The 16961-nt window shown below is 44.0% G+C and overlaps 1 protein-coding gene across 1 annotated transcript in view; it reads right to left on the reverse strand.

Annotated features, from left to right (window-relative positions):
* Positions 1–16961, reverse strand: part of MEGF6 (multiple EGF like domains 6) — a 635985-nt gene that overhangs the window by 17759 nt on the left and 601265 nt on the right. Inside the window, exons 29-36 of the mRNA XM_075328936.1 lie at positions 7571–7699; positions 7223–7354; positions 6957–7085; positions 6746–6874; positions 6381–6509; positions 2382–2510; positions 978–1106; positions 368–496 (exon numbers count right to left, since the gene is read on the reverse strand). Coding sequence (XP_075185051.1) covers positions 368–496; positions 978–1106; positions 2382–2510; positions 6381–6509; positions 6746–6874; positions 6957–7085; positions 7223–7354; positions 7571–7699 — 1035 coding nt within the window. The remainder of the gene's footprint in view (positions 1–367; positions 497–977; positions 1107–2381; positions 2511–6380; positions 6510–6745; positions 6875–6956; positions 7086–7222; positions 7355–7570; positions 7700–16961) is intronic.

Here is a 16961-nt window from a genome sequence, read left to right on the forward strand (position 1 = left end):
ATGCATAACCCTGCATTTACCGTGTGACTGCAGACTTGTAAATCCTCCCATTGCACACACTGTGAAGATTCTCCGGTGTCAGAGCTGTGAATGGCGGTTACATGGTCTCGAGTATACTACCGGGCAGAATTCGACAAGAGGGGCTCATACTTGACTCATACATTTGCATTGAGCCACATGAGCACCATTCCCAGCTCTGACACCGGAGAATCCTCAGAGCGCACAGTGCGGGTGTGAGTGAGGACTCACAAGTCTGCAGTCACTGAGTGACATACAGAGCGACTGCAGAGTTATGGATTTAGACTGGACAACCCCTCTAAAAAACATAGACTTTATGTATTAATCCAGAACGTCGGGTCTACTGTACCTAGATCACAGGTCGCTCCAGTCTTTCCCGGTGGACAAAAGCAAACACCAGTCACTGGGTCACAAGGTCCATTCCCTTCACACTCACAAATCTTCCCACAATTCTCTCCAAATGATCCCAAGTTGCAACCTGGAAGACATAAGAGATGTTTAGAACCCTGAAATTCGTGACAAATAGGGCTTAGAGTCCTAGGCAAGTGTTGTTTAAAGGAGAGCACCGCAGTCCATCCCCTCGATCAGGGTTCTGGGTGCAGCATATTTTTGCTATGTTCTCCTGCTGAAAACACTCAGGTCTCCGTGGCATAAATTAACGTGCTGCAGCTCGTAAACCCACCACAGGTCAGTGTATGCATCGTCAAAAAGAAGCACAGCGGGCAGGAGATTTCTATGAATCCCATCCATTGTGCTTATACTTATAGCTAAAACACACTGCATCCAAAACACTGCAAAAACTGATTATGTGACTGTACCCTAAACGTTAAGTACTTAAAGGGTATGTTCACCTTGAAACTCTATTTTCACTTAATATATTGCGTTAAGTTACAGTTTGTAGTATGTTTAAGATTTTGTGTTTACATCTTAGCGATTTATGTCCCACATGTTACACCGACCTTTTTCACATCTGTCTCCATTGAAACCAGCCGGGCAGCGGCACGCCGCAGTCACTGGGTCACATGATGCTCCATTTTCACAGTCGCACATTTCTTGGCACTTGTCTCCATGGTAACCATGGGGACAAACTACAAAAAGTAATAAAAGTGTAGCGGTGAGTTTCACTCTGTAAAATTCTACTTCTTTATCAACTAAACGTTCATTTTTGTTTTTGAAGGACTTGCCCCTCCTTGATTTCAGCATCAGATTGCCAATCTTTGTGTCATACTATAGTGACGAGTCATCTAAAGGCCCAGTCACACACAACGACTTACCAGCGATCCCGGAAACGATGCGACCTGATAGGGATCACTGGTAAGTCGCTGGGAGATCGCAGGTGAGATGTCACACAGATAGATCTTACCAGCGATGCAGGAACAATACAGGTCGCAGTAGCGACCTGTATAACGATCTCAGCAGTCACTGTGACCCTGTCACACAGTGTCACACACAGCGATGTGTCCTGCCCAGCAGGACATCGCCTTTGAAGAAAATGACCTGGACCATTCGGCAACGACTAGAGACCTCACAGCAGGGGCCTGGTCGCTGGGAGGTGTCACACATAATGAGATCGCTAACTGGATCGCTACTGCGTCACGGACTCAGCAGCAATCTCGCTAGCGATCTCGTTATGTGTGACGGTACCTTAATACATATCACCACTTGTATCCAACAGGACCTTTAAGGCCCATTATTGTGTCAGATCCTCAGCCAGGGGGAGGGGTGGTGATCTGGCTTTATTGTCTTATCCTGCTTACCTTTCAAGTGATCAATGTAAATTTTATCAAAATTAGTGTAAAGGTAACCTAGGCTGCTATGGAAAACTGCTCCCTTGAAACCACAAAGGGCCTGTGAAAAAAAGGTGAACTGGGATCCAATTTGTTACTATGGGCAACCACTTTGTTTTGCAGCAGTTTTGATGCATCTTCCCCAATAAAAATGTCATTTCTCCAGTTGTGGTAAGGTTGTATTTCCTTAAAGTTATATCCTATCATACACAATTAAGGTCTGCCTACAATCTATGCCAGAAATGGTGGAAGATGACAAAAATGGAAATGTTGGAAATTAACTATGCCATACATGCGTTTGCAGAATATTCCTTCAAGTGACTTCATAGTTTTCGTGGAACAAGTCATGACCAAGAAGATAAGATTAGAGACCCCAAGGACAATTGAAGGGGATTGTAAAATCCAGAGGTCACAGCCCGTATCATTGTAAGACAGCCGAACCTTGTAGAAAACCATAGACCTTGTAATCTATCTTCCCTAGGGTCTAGGAAGGGAGGTCATGTCCTCCTTACCACCTCCACCCTCCTCCTATCACGGACATTTCCTCCTCCTGACTGGCATATCAGGGCGACTTACTGTGCTGGCATGCGTTTCCGTAATACCCTCCCGAGCACTGACAGGACCCAGTTACTTTGTCGCACGTCCCATTGTTCAAGCAGGAACAATCCATCTGACAAGCGGCTCCATATTTCCCAGGAGGACATTCTGTAATGAATGACAGGAGTAATCTGAGTGAGGATATTACACAGCATTGTTCAACTGAAAGGGTCTACAGAAGACCTCATACTGACCAGAAATTCACACCGGGGCCCAACAGTAAATGGACCAGACTACAAGCAGCAGTTATGGATAATATATAGGACTACAGCTGTGATACACTGCAAAAAAAAATGAACGGGTATGCCTACATTGGAAAACAAATAGAGAACATTTTTTGGGGTGCCTCAGGCATTCTTTATTTTGGGTATACTCAGTCCTCTGAATCAGAAAAGGTAATTTTTTTTGTAGAAAAAAGGAAAGGTCCAGCACCAAAATTTTCCATAAAAAAATCTGCTTTTTTTATTGAGAAATCTCATACATGATAAAATCAAATATGTCCCATGATGTGGACCTAATAAGACTCCCGCCTTATGCGTTTCAGAAATGACTCCTTACTCATAGGCATGCCTATATGGAAAACGTTGGTGCTGGACCTTTTATCTTTTTTCTATTGACTTGTGGTAGCCAGCCACGTCCACGCTCCTGTGGGTCTGCAGAACTAACAGTGAGTTTTCTCCCCACCCGTTTCCTTTGGATTACATATATCATTTTTTTGTAGCAACTCCACTTTTTGAGATAAAATACAGCTGCCCACGTATGAAAATGGGATTTTTTTCTCTCGACGGGGTACTAATTATACATAGACTCAAAGATGGTCTGTAAGATATGTAAGACATGTCAATGTTTGCAACGTTCTAACATTTCTCTTGTATGGATTAAGCTGACTGAAACCCGTAAACTTTTGGTTTACAAAAAAAAGTGTGCTTTTATACAATGGCAACAAATATGGATCATTCCCAATAGGTCACTCAACTAAGATCACTGAAGAGCAAAAGGCAATTGATTTGATCTTACAGAAAATATCATACCATGATGACCAGTGGCCAATCTGTGTGGATCTAAAGATGGTGAATATTCTCCTGGGACAGCAGAGTGGATATGTGCCGCCCCTGCAGCGGATCGAACCGCTCGGATCCAGGGGTGGTGATTACTCGTGGCTCGAGGGTCTCCGGACACCGGGGCTAGGAGCCACACTCAAATGGAAGAGGGGGTATTTACAGGGAATAAGTATATATTTTGTGATGCCACCCATGGTGTACGGTAATTGGGAGTACCCGGGGCAATGGAGTAGGGCAGCAAGGTGTCGTTGCCCTCCTCGGGTAGGGAAAGGCCCCGGGACTCTGGATGGTGATACGGGGTGTAGTGCAGGGCGAGCACAGGCACGCTGGTTACAGAGGTCAATCTGGTACTCACTCAGCAATAAAGCAGACGCTGACAACAGGGTAAACCAAGTCTCTGACTGCTGCTGTCTCTTGAGGGGAGCTCGTCCGGGTCCCGTCCCCTGCAGCACTGCCTGGTGGTCCGTGACCTGCCTCATGGCACAGAATTTAGAATGTTCTTTGTGGCCCGTCAGCTTGGAGCTTTCCGGGTCCCGCTCCCCACTATGGCTAAGTGAAAGAGCTTGCTCTCAGGAGCTCACGCTTGGGATTTCAGTGGGCCACTTGTTTAGAAAGCCCTATCCCCCTCGTTGCGCTAGTGCCCCCGATCTCTGAGCTTCGTGGGAACAGTCCATAAAGGCCCTGTCCTCCGCAGGTTACTTGCCGGGTCGCCTGAGGCTTCTCCCCGACCTAGGGTCCGTGTACTCTGTCGTGCCTTCGGTCCCGGACCGGTGATTAGGCTCAGGCTGCTGACCGTCCTCCAAGACAGGTCCCAGGCACCTAGCCTCAATCCCCTGCGACTGGGGGTCCGACTCCTCTAGGTCCAGACCACAGTTTGTGACCTAGTCTGCTTCTCCCCTGTGGGCTACAACTTCCAGCTTCCTCAGAACTCCTCACATCTTCAGGGCTACCACTCGACTGACTCGACTCCTCCCACCTCCGTGCCTGACCCCTAGGTAGGCGGCCCTATTCCTGCTTAAGCAGCCCACTGGTGTGCCTGACAGGTGTGGAGCAAGGTGTATCTAGGATTTTTGAATGCTGGTGGAGGCAGTACTGCAGGATGGGGACCCAGAACCATGGGGGGTTGAATCCTGCACTAAAGAGAGAGCGTGCAGTACCCTGTGACGACCTGAATAGTCCAGGGGCGTCACAGATACACTAAAGGCCACATCACACACAGAGATAAATCTTTGGCAGATCTGTGGTTGCAGTGAAATCATGGACATATTGTTCCATTTGTACACAGCCACAAACCTGGCACTGATTGTCCACAATTTCACTGCAAACACAGATCTGTGTGTGACGGCCTTAAGTATCTCTGTTGTACCTGTTTCTAGGATTCTAGATCAAAAATGAGCACTGGGTACGAAATCTGTGGCCTCTGAGAAAACACATGGTAGTAGGAGAAAAGAAAGTAATTGCAAAACCATTGGTTGAGAAGAATAAGATCATTTTACCTCCACTGCACATCAAATTAGGTTTAATGAAGCAGTTTGCAAAGGCTCTAAACAAGGAGAGATAATGTTTCGACTAAATATACAGAACATTTCCAGCACAATAATTTTGAAGGTCCTCAAATCAGAGGACTCATGAAAGATCCACACTTCAAAGATTCATTGAACGATGCTGAGGCAGATGCATGGTCGTCTTTCACTATGGTTGTATAGAATTTTCTTGGGAACTATAAAGCAGATAATTACACTAAACTAGTAGAAAGAATGCTATCTTCTTTCTGTCACATTGGTTGTACAAAGTGCACCTTGATACACAACCTCCACAGCCACTTGAACATTTCCAAGAAAACTTTGGTAACCCAAGTGAAGAGTAGGGTTGAACGATTCCACCAAGATTTAAGAACTACAAGGCTGGATTCACAAGAATGTATAGCATCTGATGTGAGTGCATTGAATGCGTTATGCTAATTACCCTCGTCTCCAGCTGTGCTGCCAGCATGAGCCGAGTATTATGCAACTGTGACATGATCCTACAGCTGCAGAGGAGAGGACGGTAGCTGTGGAGGAGAGGGAGGGATTAATCTCCCCATCTTCTCCATTACAAGCTGATGCGATTATCGCACTGCACTCTGATAACATCCAAGTGCAGTCCCATGTTTCACTCCTTGCACCAATAGACTTGTATTGGTGCGAGTGACACAGGTCTCACAGACAATCGCAGCATGCTGCAACTTTTCTCTCATCCAGAATCTGTATGAGAAAAAAGCTGGCCATCTGCTCTCCCTCATTGAATAACATTGGTCCGAATGCAATGCGAGATTTTCTCACATTGCACTCGTCCAATTCATACGCTCGTGTGAGCGTGCCCTAAAAGAAAGATATGGAGGGCACTGGGTTACCCACAGAATGTCGGATTACTATTGGTCTATTCAAAGTGATTGCCCTGGCGCAATTCACTGCAAGAAATCTTTAAAGCGCCGCTTTTGCGTGGAATCTAAATGAATAGTGAATCAATGGCAACTTTTTATGGATGTTCAATTGATATTCTATGATATAAATTCTTCATAAATAAAATAAATTTACATGTATAAATTTGTTTTAATAACCAAGAAGGCAAAAATAACAATGTTTAGTAGACGTCAGTCCAAGCGTTTGATCAGTTGAATGCATTTACATATGGTATATCACATCTTATTAACTAGACCTGATGGACAAAATATGAGGGCAGATTTAGAATTGGTGACAAAAAACAACTTTAAAATAGGTTAAATATCTCAGGCACCAGTTTTCGTGTTCCCAGCCTCTGAATGGAGAGAAGTGTTTTGATTTATTGACTGCAAATGGTACACATCTATATATGAGAAAATAATTAACAATTTCATATCAATGTGAATACTAGGGGGCACGCATCACATAGTACATACCATCCTCGCATGTGACGCCCGTCCATCCAAGGCCGCAGCTACATGTCCCATTGGTTGGGTTACACAGTCCTCCATTCTTACAGGAGCAAACCTGCTGACAGTTTGCCCCAAAATAATTTTTGGTGCAGACTGAAATGTAAAAAAACAAAAAAGGGTGCGTGAGGGCCATGCATATACCTGCCACAATGAGTAAATCAGTACACCGACATCTACAAATCAGGATCCCATTGTTCGATGCAGCCCACCACCACCAGCCAGACCCCCCATAAATGGCTTATGGGAGAATTGAATTGTTGAATTGAAAGCGGACAGCGCCTGTAATGCATATTATTCTATGTATCGTACTCTATGATTATCAGTCATACCACGTTCGCAGTTCTTTCCTATTCTTCCAGGTGCACAGACACAATCGCCAGTCACATGATCACAGGATCCATTAGGACCGCAGCGGCACACATGGGTGCACCCATTTCCATATCTTCCTAGGGGACACACTGTAAAAGAACCACTAATTATATGACATAACAGTGAGGTTAATGTCAGTATACAGCGTATAACACCCGGACAGAGGCTTACCAGTGCCACAATCAGACCCCACGTAACCCGGCGGACAGTGGCACGCTCCAGTTGTGGCTTCACAATGGCTACCATTTTTACATTTACATTCCTGCTCGCAGTTTCGGCCATAAAGTCCACTAGTGCACTCTGAAATGGAAACATGTATAACAATCAATGGGGATATTAATTGCCATACACATAGAAGAGAATTTATTCCAGCACTGATGTGTTATGGATGTGTGAAACCACCCTTGTCCAATTTCTGTAGAGAACGAGTCACTTACTGATCTGACACGTGTGTCCGTGATATCCTGGTGCGCAGATACACTCCCCGGTCACTGGGTGGCAGTCTTGATGCTGTCCGGGACACTGACATATTTTGCCACAATTTGTACCATATGTTCCTGGCAGACAAGCTGGGGGAGGACACAGGAAGACAAGACTTTTACAACTAAGCACATAACAGAAGACTGGTAATATCTATACATCATTAGGAGGCTCCTATGTCAGCTATACTCAATCAATGGCGTCCTTTACTAAGAATCAGAATACACAAGGGACGACGGGCACTTGGGAATGAATAGAAGTATGGGTTGAGTATAAAATTCTAATTTTTCCATTTTCCCACTTACTTTGGTCACATCCATTGCCTGTAAATCCTGGTGGACAGCCGCACTCCCCAGTGATGTGATTACATGGGATTCCATGGGGGCAATTGCAATGTTTCTCACAGTGATCACCGTATGAGCCAGGGAGACAAGCTAGGGAGAAATAAAATGGATATAAAGCCTGCTTTACACCTTTCAATTAAGCATACGATATCGTATGCGATGTGACACGCCCCCATCGAATGTGTGGCACGTTAAATTTTTTTACCATGCCGCACAATCGATTAAAAGCTGTCACACGTACTTACCCGTCCATACGACGTCGCTGTGGGCAGCGAACATCCACTTCCTGAAGGGGGAGGGACGTTCGGCATCACAGCGACGTCACGTGGCAGCCGGCCAATAGAAGCGGAGGGGCGGAGATGAGCAGGACGTAAACATCCCGCCCACCTCCTTCCTTCCTCATTGTCGCGGGAGCCACGAACGGAGGTAAGCTGTCGTTCAATGTTCCCGGGGTGTCACACACTGTGATGTGTGCTGCCCCGGGAACATTGCACAACCGCACGTTCAATCTTTGAGAAATGAACGACGTGCATGCGATGAACGGATTTTCATTCAATCGCAATTGTACGGAGGTTTTACACGCTACAATCATACTTACGATGCCGGATGTGCGTCACTTACGACGTGACCCCACCGACACATCATAAGATTTATTGTAGCATGTAAAGCGGGCTTTAGTCACAGAAAATGGTAAAAAGGAACATACTCCAATATACGTCTCTCCATCTAGATCCATATTCTTGTACATAGGAGCAGTATTATAGTAGTTATATTCTTGTACATAGGAGCAGTATTATAGTAGCTATATTCTTGTATATAGGGGCAGTATTATAGTAGTTATATTCTTGTATATAGGGGGCAGTATTATAGTAGTTATATTCTTATACATAGGGGCAGTATTATAGTAGTTATATTCTTGTACATAGGAGCAGTATTATAGTAGTTATATTCTTGTACATAGAAGCAGTATTATAGTAGTTATATTCTTGTACATAGGGGTAGTATTATAGTAGCTATATTCTTGTACATAGGGGTAGTATTATAGTAGCTATATTCTTGTACATAGGGCCAGTATTATAGTAGTTATATTCTTGTACATAGGAGCAGTATTATAGTAGTTATATTCTTGTACATAGGAGCAGTATTATAGTAGTTATAGTCTTGTACATAGGGGCAGTATTATAGTAGTTATATTCTTGTACATTGGAGCAGTATTATAGTAGTTATATTCTTGTACATAGGAGCAGTATTATAGTAGTTATAGTCTTGTACACAGGGGAAGTATTATAATAGTTATATTCTTGTACATAGGGGCAGTATTATAGTAGTTATATTCTTGTACATAGGAGCAGTATTATAGTAGTTATATTCTTGTACATAGGAGCAGTATTATAGTAGTTATATTCTTGTACATAGGGGCAGTATTATAGTAGTTATATTCTTGTACATAGGAGCAGTATTATAGTAGTTATATTCTTGTACATAGGGGCAGTATTGTAGTTATATTCTTGTACATAGGAGCAGTATTATAGTAGTTATATTCTTGTACATAGGGGCAGTATTATAGTAGTTATATTCTTGTACATAGGGGCAGTATTATAGTAGTTATATTCTTGTACATAGGAGCAGTATTATAGTAGTTATATTCTTGTACATAGGGGCAGTATTATAGTAGTTATATTCTTGTACATAGGAGCAGTATTATAGTAGTTATATTCTTGTACATAGGAGCAGTATTATAGTAGTTATATTCTTGTACATAGGAGCAGTATTATAGTAGTTATATTATTGTACATAGGGGCAGTATTATAGTAGTTATATTCTTGTACATAGGAGCAGTATTATAGTAGTTATATTCTTGTACATAGGGGCAGTATTATAGTAGTTATATTCTTGTACATAGGAGCAGTATTATAGTAGTTATATTCTTGTACATAGGGGCAGTATTATAGTAGTTGTAGCTTTGTACATAGGAGCAGTAATATGTGAGTTCTATAATGCTGCTCATTTATAATTTAGGTGCAAAATAATAGCAGTCCAACATCATGATCTTTTCTCCCAAAGTTAGTAATTAAATATAATATGGGAAAAAAATGAATGACTAGGTGTAGGCAAGTAATGGGCAACCAATAGAATCAACGGTCATGACATGTATGCTGCTTATTGGGTGTAATTGACACATTTAATGAAATGGGGGGTGTACAAAATAATAGCAGTATAGAGTTCAATTAGTGAGATCATTCATTCTGTGAAAAAAAGGTGTCAATTATGGCCATTATTTAAAGGAGAGCAGCAAATGCTGTACCTGCTGGTGTTAGTCCTTGCTCAGTGAGTAAAATGGGTTGTTCCAGACATTGTACCAAAGGAGGAAGAACTTTGATCAAGAAATTGATTGGAGAAGGAAAAACATATAAAGACGTGCAGAAAATAATTCCTTACTCAGCTATAAAGATTTCCAATGCTTTGAAATGGCAAAGAAAACCCGAAACGCGTGGTAGAAATAGAAATACTACCATCCGAATAGAATATAGAACAAGAATGGCAAAAAAGCATTCGATGATCTCTCCAGGGAGATCAAAAAAAGATCTTCAGTTACTTGTGAGTGCTGCAACCATCAGAAGACACCAACGTGAAGCAAGAAACCCTTGTAAAGTACCATTGCTAAAACAAAAACGTGTTGAAACGGTTATTGAAATGGGTATTTCAGCAGGACAACGACCCCCAAACACCAGCGAGTGGGCCCCATCCTGGCTCCAGACCAAATAGATTCATGTTTTGAAGTGGCCAGCCCAATCCCTGACCTCAATCGTATTGAGAATGTGTGGAGTGACATCAAAAATGATGGGGTTTTTTATAGAAAACCTAAGAATGCATAAGAACTGTGGAATGTAGTCCGGTCAGCTTGGCCTGAACTATGTGTACGCAGGTGTCAGATGTTGGTTGATTCCATGCCATACAGATGTAGAGCCGTTATCAGAAATAAAGGTTACACAACAGTCCCTTTAGGAGGTTATACCTCTGGAACGCTTCAACATGTCCCAGTGATTCTGAGAATGTTTGTTTTTTCATGACACATTGTACTTCATGTTAGTGGTAAATTTAGGTAGATATGATTTGTGTTTATAAAAATACTGAAAATTTGACAAAAATGTGAACATTTTCCAAGTTTTCATTTTTATGCCTTTCAACTAGTTAAAGGGAACCTGTCACCGGTTTTTCGGCCTATAAGTTGCGGCCACCACCAGTGGGCTCTTATATACTGCATTCTAACATGCTGTATATAAGAGCCCAGGCCGTTGTGTAGAATGTAAAAAGCACTTTATAATACTCACCTAAACGGTCGCGCTGCCGTGAGGTTGGGCCATATGGGCGTCTCCGTTGTCCGGTACCGGCGCCTCCTCTTTCGGCCATCTTCGTCCTCCTTCTGAAGCCTGTGTGCATGACGCGTCTACGTCATACACACTCGCCGGTCCCATGCAGGCACATTACAATACTTTTATCTGCCCTGCTCAGGGGATATCAAAGTATTGTAGTGCGCCTGTGCAGGACCTTAATGCCGGTGTGTGTGGATGAGTGGATGACGTAGGACGCATCATGCACCCCGGCTACAGAAGAAGGAGGACGAAGATGGCCAAAAGAGGCAGCGCTGGCACCGGACAACGGAGACGCCCATCTGACCCAACTCCACTGTAGCGACCGTTTAGGTGAGTATTATAAAGTGCTTTTTACATTCTACACAGAGGTCTGGGCTCTTATACACAACATTCTAACATGCTGTATATAAGAGCACAGTGGTGGTGGCCGCAGCTTATAGGCCGAAAAACCGGTGACAGGTTCCCTTTAAATTACAAAAAATAGATTTTTTTAGTTAGGAAGTTTGAAGAGTTAAAAGTTTTGCAGTAATTTCTGATTTTTTTCAAGAAATTTACAAAACCTGTTCCTTTAGGGACCTATTCAGCTTTAAAGGGAACCTGTTAGGTGCAATATAAACCCAGAACCAGTCCCTGAGTGATATTTCTATTTCCTCCCTAACTGTCCCTGTATCTAGTAGCATAGCTAAAGAGATCTTTAGAAAACGTATTTTTAAAGAGCCTTTATGATACGCTAACGAGCTCAGGGACTAGTTGCAAGGGCATTATTTCCCCTGACTAGTCCGTCTTCTTAGCATATTAGCACACCCACAGGGGAGTTTTAACATACTATTCAATGCCCAGCGTCATCAATAGTGATGCTTGTACTTGTGTCCATTGTCCCTGCCTCAGAAACCGGGTTTAGGCTCAGTGCGCATGATCAGAAGTCCCAGCATTGCAACCTTTCATCAATTTTACTCTGCTGCCCATATCCAGGGAGATGAGCTTCAGTGCTATGGGTTGTAATCTTGATTATGTTGCGCACCATGGACAAATGAACATCAAGATCTCAGGAAATAGACTTGTAACCATGAGATTTTTGAGATTTTTCAACAATCTTGGTTCTCAAGTCCTCAGACAGTTCTTTTCTGAATTTTCTGTTGTCCATACTTAGTGTGACACACAATGCAAAGACTGAGTTAACCATTTCTATCTGGTTTCAGGTGTGCTGAAACTAGGAAAACATGCTTAAAACAAAGCTGTTTACCTATAATTTTGGAACGGCACCAACATTTATGCCCTGCAAATCTTTGGGGTTTTGTGTGAAGTCATATCCAAGTTGCCTTTTTCCTTTTGTTTTTTATGTGGTTACTATATACACAAAGGAAATAAGGATATGTGTGACAAAACAATTGCAATAATTTTCTTGGAGAAATACTTCATTTTCTAGTTACAACTTCAAGGGTGCCAACACTTTTGGTCATAACTGTGTATATACAGTATATTATATATACACACTGCTCACAACAAGTTAGGGATATTTGGCTTTCTGGTGAAACTTCAGGATCACCCTAAAATGTGCTGTAACCTTTAATGTGACCTTCTCTAAACTTTTGATTACACTCGTCCAACTGATCAATGTTTCAGGGACTTTTCGTACAATTTCCTGTTCTCTGACAAGCAGCCTAATGGCAAAAGTCACAAGAGGTGTTTGATATATAAATCGCCTAATAAATTTCGGGGTTCAGTTAGAATTGTATTAAACAGTCCTCCTCATCGTGCTGTTCCCATTTGGACATCAGGAGTCCAAGACGACACCTATCAATTGATCAGCAGTACCACACAATTGCGAGGCTTCAAGCAGGATGTTCTCAGACGGAAGTGGTCACTGAGCTTAGAGTGTCACAGAGTGTCACCAGCAGGCTGCAACAGAGATACAGAGAGACTGGAAGAGTCACAGAAAGGAAGAAGTGGACGTCCTTTGGCCACATCCCACACTGATGACCATTTTATTGTGAACAAGGTGCTTCAGAACCGAATGATGAATGTCACAACTCCAGGCTCAATGACCTGAGGGCCGCCCTTCCAGAAGAGTGGGTTTGCATGCCTCCGCAGACAATAACTCCACTTGTGACCAGCAGGAGGTGTCGTTGGCAGCTGTAATTGATGCTCAAGGCCACAAGACAAGTTATTGAGATACTACCATTTTGGGGAGTGTATACCCAGCACTGGTGTTGGCTTTTTTTTCAATTAATTGTTTGAGATGAGGAAATCCCCATTGCTGCTTCTACTTAAATGCCTCACAGTCATGATAAAATATCACTATAGCGCACACGTTTTATATAAATTTCACCCAAAAGCCAAATATTCCCAACTCTTGTGAGTTGTGTAAATACTACTCACAAATACTGACATAGGAAATGGTAAAAGTGAGAGGGAGACTGGGGTGACACTGGGAGAAATGGGTGATTTAGTTTTTAGTATAGCACTTTTCTGACAAAAGCACAGCTGCAATCTCCAACACCGTCACGGACAGAATGAGGAGAATCGGAGCCGAGGTGCTGTTTCCACGCACTGGATACATGATTACATGATGTGATTACACTCAGGGGCGTAACTACCGAAGTCGCAGCGGTCGCCATTGCGACCGGGCCCGGGAGCTTAGGGGTCCGCAGCCGCCCGGCAGATCAGCAGCCAGTTCCTTTCTGTGAGAGGTGCTGTGCTGTTCTGCCACAGACCACGCGGTCGCTATATGACCCGGTACCGTCGCTGACACCGGGCCCCCCTGCCTGGTGTTAGTGGAGGCGGCATCGGGCCCCCGTCATCTCACACTGCTATGATATTGCATAGAGCAGCCGGTGCCGCTCTATGCACCATCATTCTTCCCCCGCGCCCGCGCGGTGACTTCACTCCTGTGCGACTGTTGTGCTGAGTGCACAGAGCGCAGCGCAGGACGGGAGGACAACAACCGAAGCCACGGGGGAACGAGGACAGAGGTGAGGACGAGCAGCGGTGAAACAAGTAGAGGTGAGGACAGAGCAGTGGTGGAAGGAGAAGACAGGTGAGTACTTGTTTTTTTATTTTTTTTTATCAATCAGTGAGTACACGGGGAAGCCAGCTGTAGGACACATGAGGCCTTGGTGGGGCGGCTGGCTGCAGGACACATGGAGGCCTTGGTGGGGGGTGACTGGCTGCAGGACACATGGAGGCCTTGGGGGGGCCTGGCTTCATGACACATGGAGGCCTTGGTGGGGGGGAACTGGCTGCAAGACACATGGAGGCCTTGGTGGGGGGGGCCTGGCTGCATGACACATTGAGGCCCTGGGGAGGCTGGCTGCATGACACATGGAGACCTTGGTGGGGGGGCTGGCTGCAGGACACATGGAAGCCTTGGTGGAGGGGATTGGCTCCATGACACATGGAAGCCTTGGGGGGGGGTTGGCTGCATAACTCATCGAGGCCTTGGGGGGGGGGGCTGGCTGCATGACACATGGAGGCCTTGAGGGGGCCTGGCTGCATGACGTGGAGGCCCCGGGGGAGGGTGGCTGCATGATACATGGAGGCCCTGGGGGGGGCTGGCTGCATGACACATGGAGGCCCTGGGGGGACTGGCTGTATGACACATGGAGGCCCAGGGGGGGCTGGCTGCATGACACATGGAGGCCTGTGGGTTCTGGCTGCATGATACATGGAGGTCTATGATGCTGCATGATACATGGAGGTCTATGGGGCTGCATTATACCTGAGGTCTATGGGGCTGCATAATAAACATGAAGGACACCTTATACATGGAATATAGTGGTGCATTATACATGGATGAATACGGGGCTGCATAATACAAAATGAAAATTTATGGGGCTGCATTATAATACATATAGGACTATGGGGACTACATTATAATATAAGGAGGACTATAGAGGCTACCTTATACATGTACTATAGGGGTGCGTTATAAAACATGGAGGACTATGTGGTACAGTATAATATATGGAGTACTATTGGGTGAATTATAATACATGGAGGATTATGGGAAATTCATTATAATAATTGGAGGGCTATGAGGGCTACTTTATACATAGAGGACTATGGGGGTGCATTATAATATATGGAGGACTATGTGGTGCACTATAATATATGGTGAACTATGGGGTGAGTTGTAATATATGAAGGACTATGGGGTGAATTATAATACATGGAGAACTATAGGAAATGCATTATAATACATGGAGGACTATGGAGCTGCATTCTAATATATGAAGGGTTATGTGGGACCCTTTATACTATATGGAAGGCTATGTGGGGCCATTATAGTATTTGGAGAACTATATATGAGGGGGGAGAAAGATACAAGCATGGGATGGGAATGTTTTGTGCTGAGGGAAAAGGGCTCTTTCCCTCGGCACCCAGCTTTCCCATGCTCTGCTGTACATCTTCTCTCAGCACCCAGCTTTCCCATGCTCTGATATGGGAAAGCTGGGTGCTGAGGGAAAGATGTATAGCAGAGCATTGGAAAGCTGGGTGCCGAGGACAAGATGGATATCAGAACACGGGAAAGCTGGGAGCTGATAGAGGGATTTTAGATCATGGGAAACCTGGGTGCTGAGGGTAAGAGCCAAGTGTCAGCGTCATTATCCTGTACCCCGAGTGTCAGTGTCATTTTCCCGTACCCTAAATGTCAGTGTACGTGGAGGGGGGCCCCGGTCCAAATTTTGCACCAGGGCCCATCAAACTCTAGTTACGCCACTGATTACACTCACTATGTAATCACAGCGATAAGAAAGCAGAAGACGCTATCATTGGTCCTTGCATCTCTTGACAATTTTCCAAATGTTGCAATCGCGGCATTTGGAGCATTAATCAGCGGGTGTGTTGCTGGCACTGTTGCTAGCTGTTACCACTGGAGCTCGGCTGTCAGGTGTGCTGAGCTCCCATCAGATTGACTTTCTGATTACAGCGATCGGAGTGCACGCACTTCTGAAATCGGTTCCTGCACCTCTTCCCGTGCCGGTCAGCTGTCAGTGAATGCTAGCGGCACTGAGCTGTCACTGTGCGTTTTCACACAGTGACAGTTTTAATCCATGACAGGCCCAGTAGGAACGGACACCCAATCATAACGTTCTATGTCTGTCATTCGTCGTTAAGGGATTAAATGAACATATTCGAGTTTGTAAATGAAAATGCAGACTACTATTTTTTCACACAGCCTATTGTTCCTTTTTCTTCATTTTCAGTTTAAAAATGTATGTTTTGTTCATGTTTTCATTTGGAATTCAATGTACAGCGCTCCGATAACTTTGTGTGTATAGAAATAAATGCTATTATGAGGATTGAGCTTTTTCTCAGTTGTTTTAAACATTCTGCTATTATTTTGCACATGACTGTACATACAATAATGTTATATCATTCATCAAAGGGGCATTATTATAGGAGTTATATTCTTGCACAAAATGGGACAGTAATAAAAATTATAGCAACCTACTAATGCTCCACTTTGTGTTATAATATAGCTACTATATTTTCTCGTACAAGAAGGGCAGCATTTGCATAAGTGCGTTTGTGTGAATACATATATATACACACACAGTCATGTCCAGAAATATTTGAACAGTGACATAAGTTTTGGTGTTTAGCAATTTACCAAACATTCAATATACAGTAATATAATCAGTTTGGGCTTAAAGGGAACCTGTCACCAGGTTTGTCCCATATAAGCTGCGGCCAGCATTATTGAGTCCTTATATACAGTATTCTAGAATACTGTATATAAGAGCCCAGGCCACTCTGTATAACGTAAAAAACACCTTTATAATACTCACCTAGGGGGCGGTCCAGTCCAATGGGTGTCACTGCTCTCCCGTCCGGCGCCTCCTCCATCTTGTGTGATCGCCGTCCTCCTGTCCAATCCCACGTGCATGATGCATCCTGCGTTATTCACAGAGAGGCCTCCATTGTGCTCCTACGCACGTGCACTTTGATCTGCCCTGCTGAGGGTAGAACAAAGT

Source organism: Anomaloglossus baeobatrachus, chromosome 11 (assembly GCF_048569485.1).
Source record: "Anomaloglossus baeobatrachus isolate aAnoBae1 chromosome 11, aAnoBae1.hap1, whole genome shotgun sequence".
NCBI lineage: Eukaryota > Metazoa > Chordata > Amphibia > Anura > Aromobatidae > Anomaloglossus > Anomaloglossus baeobatrachus.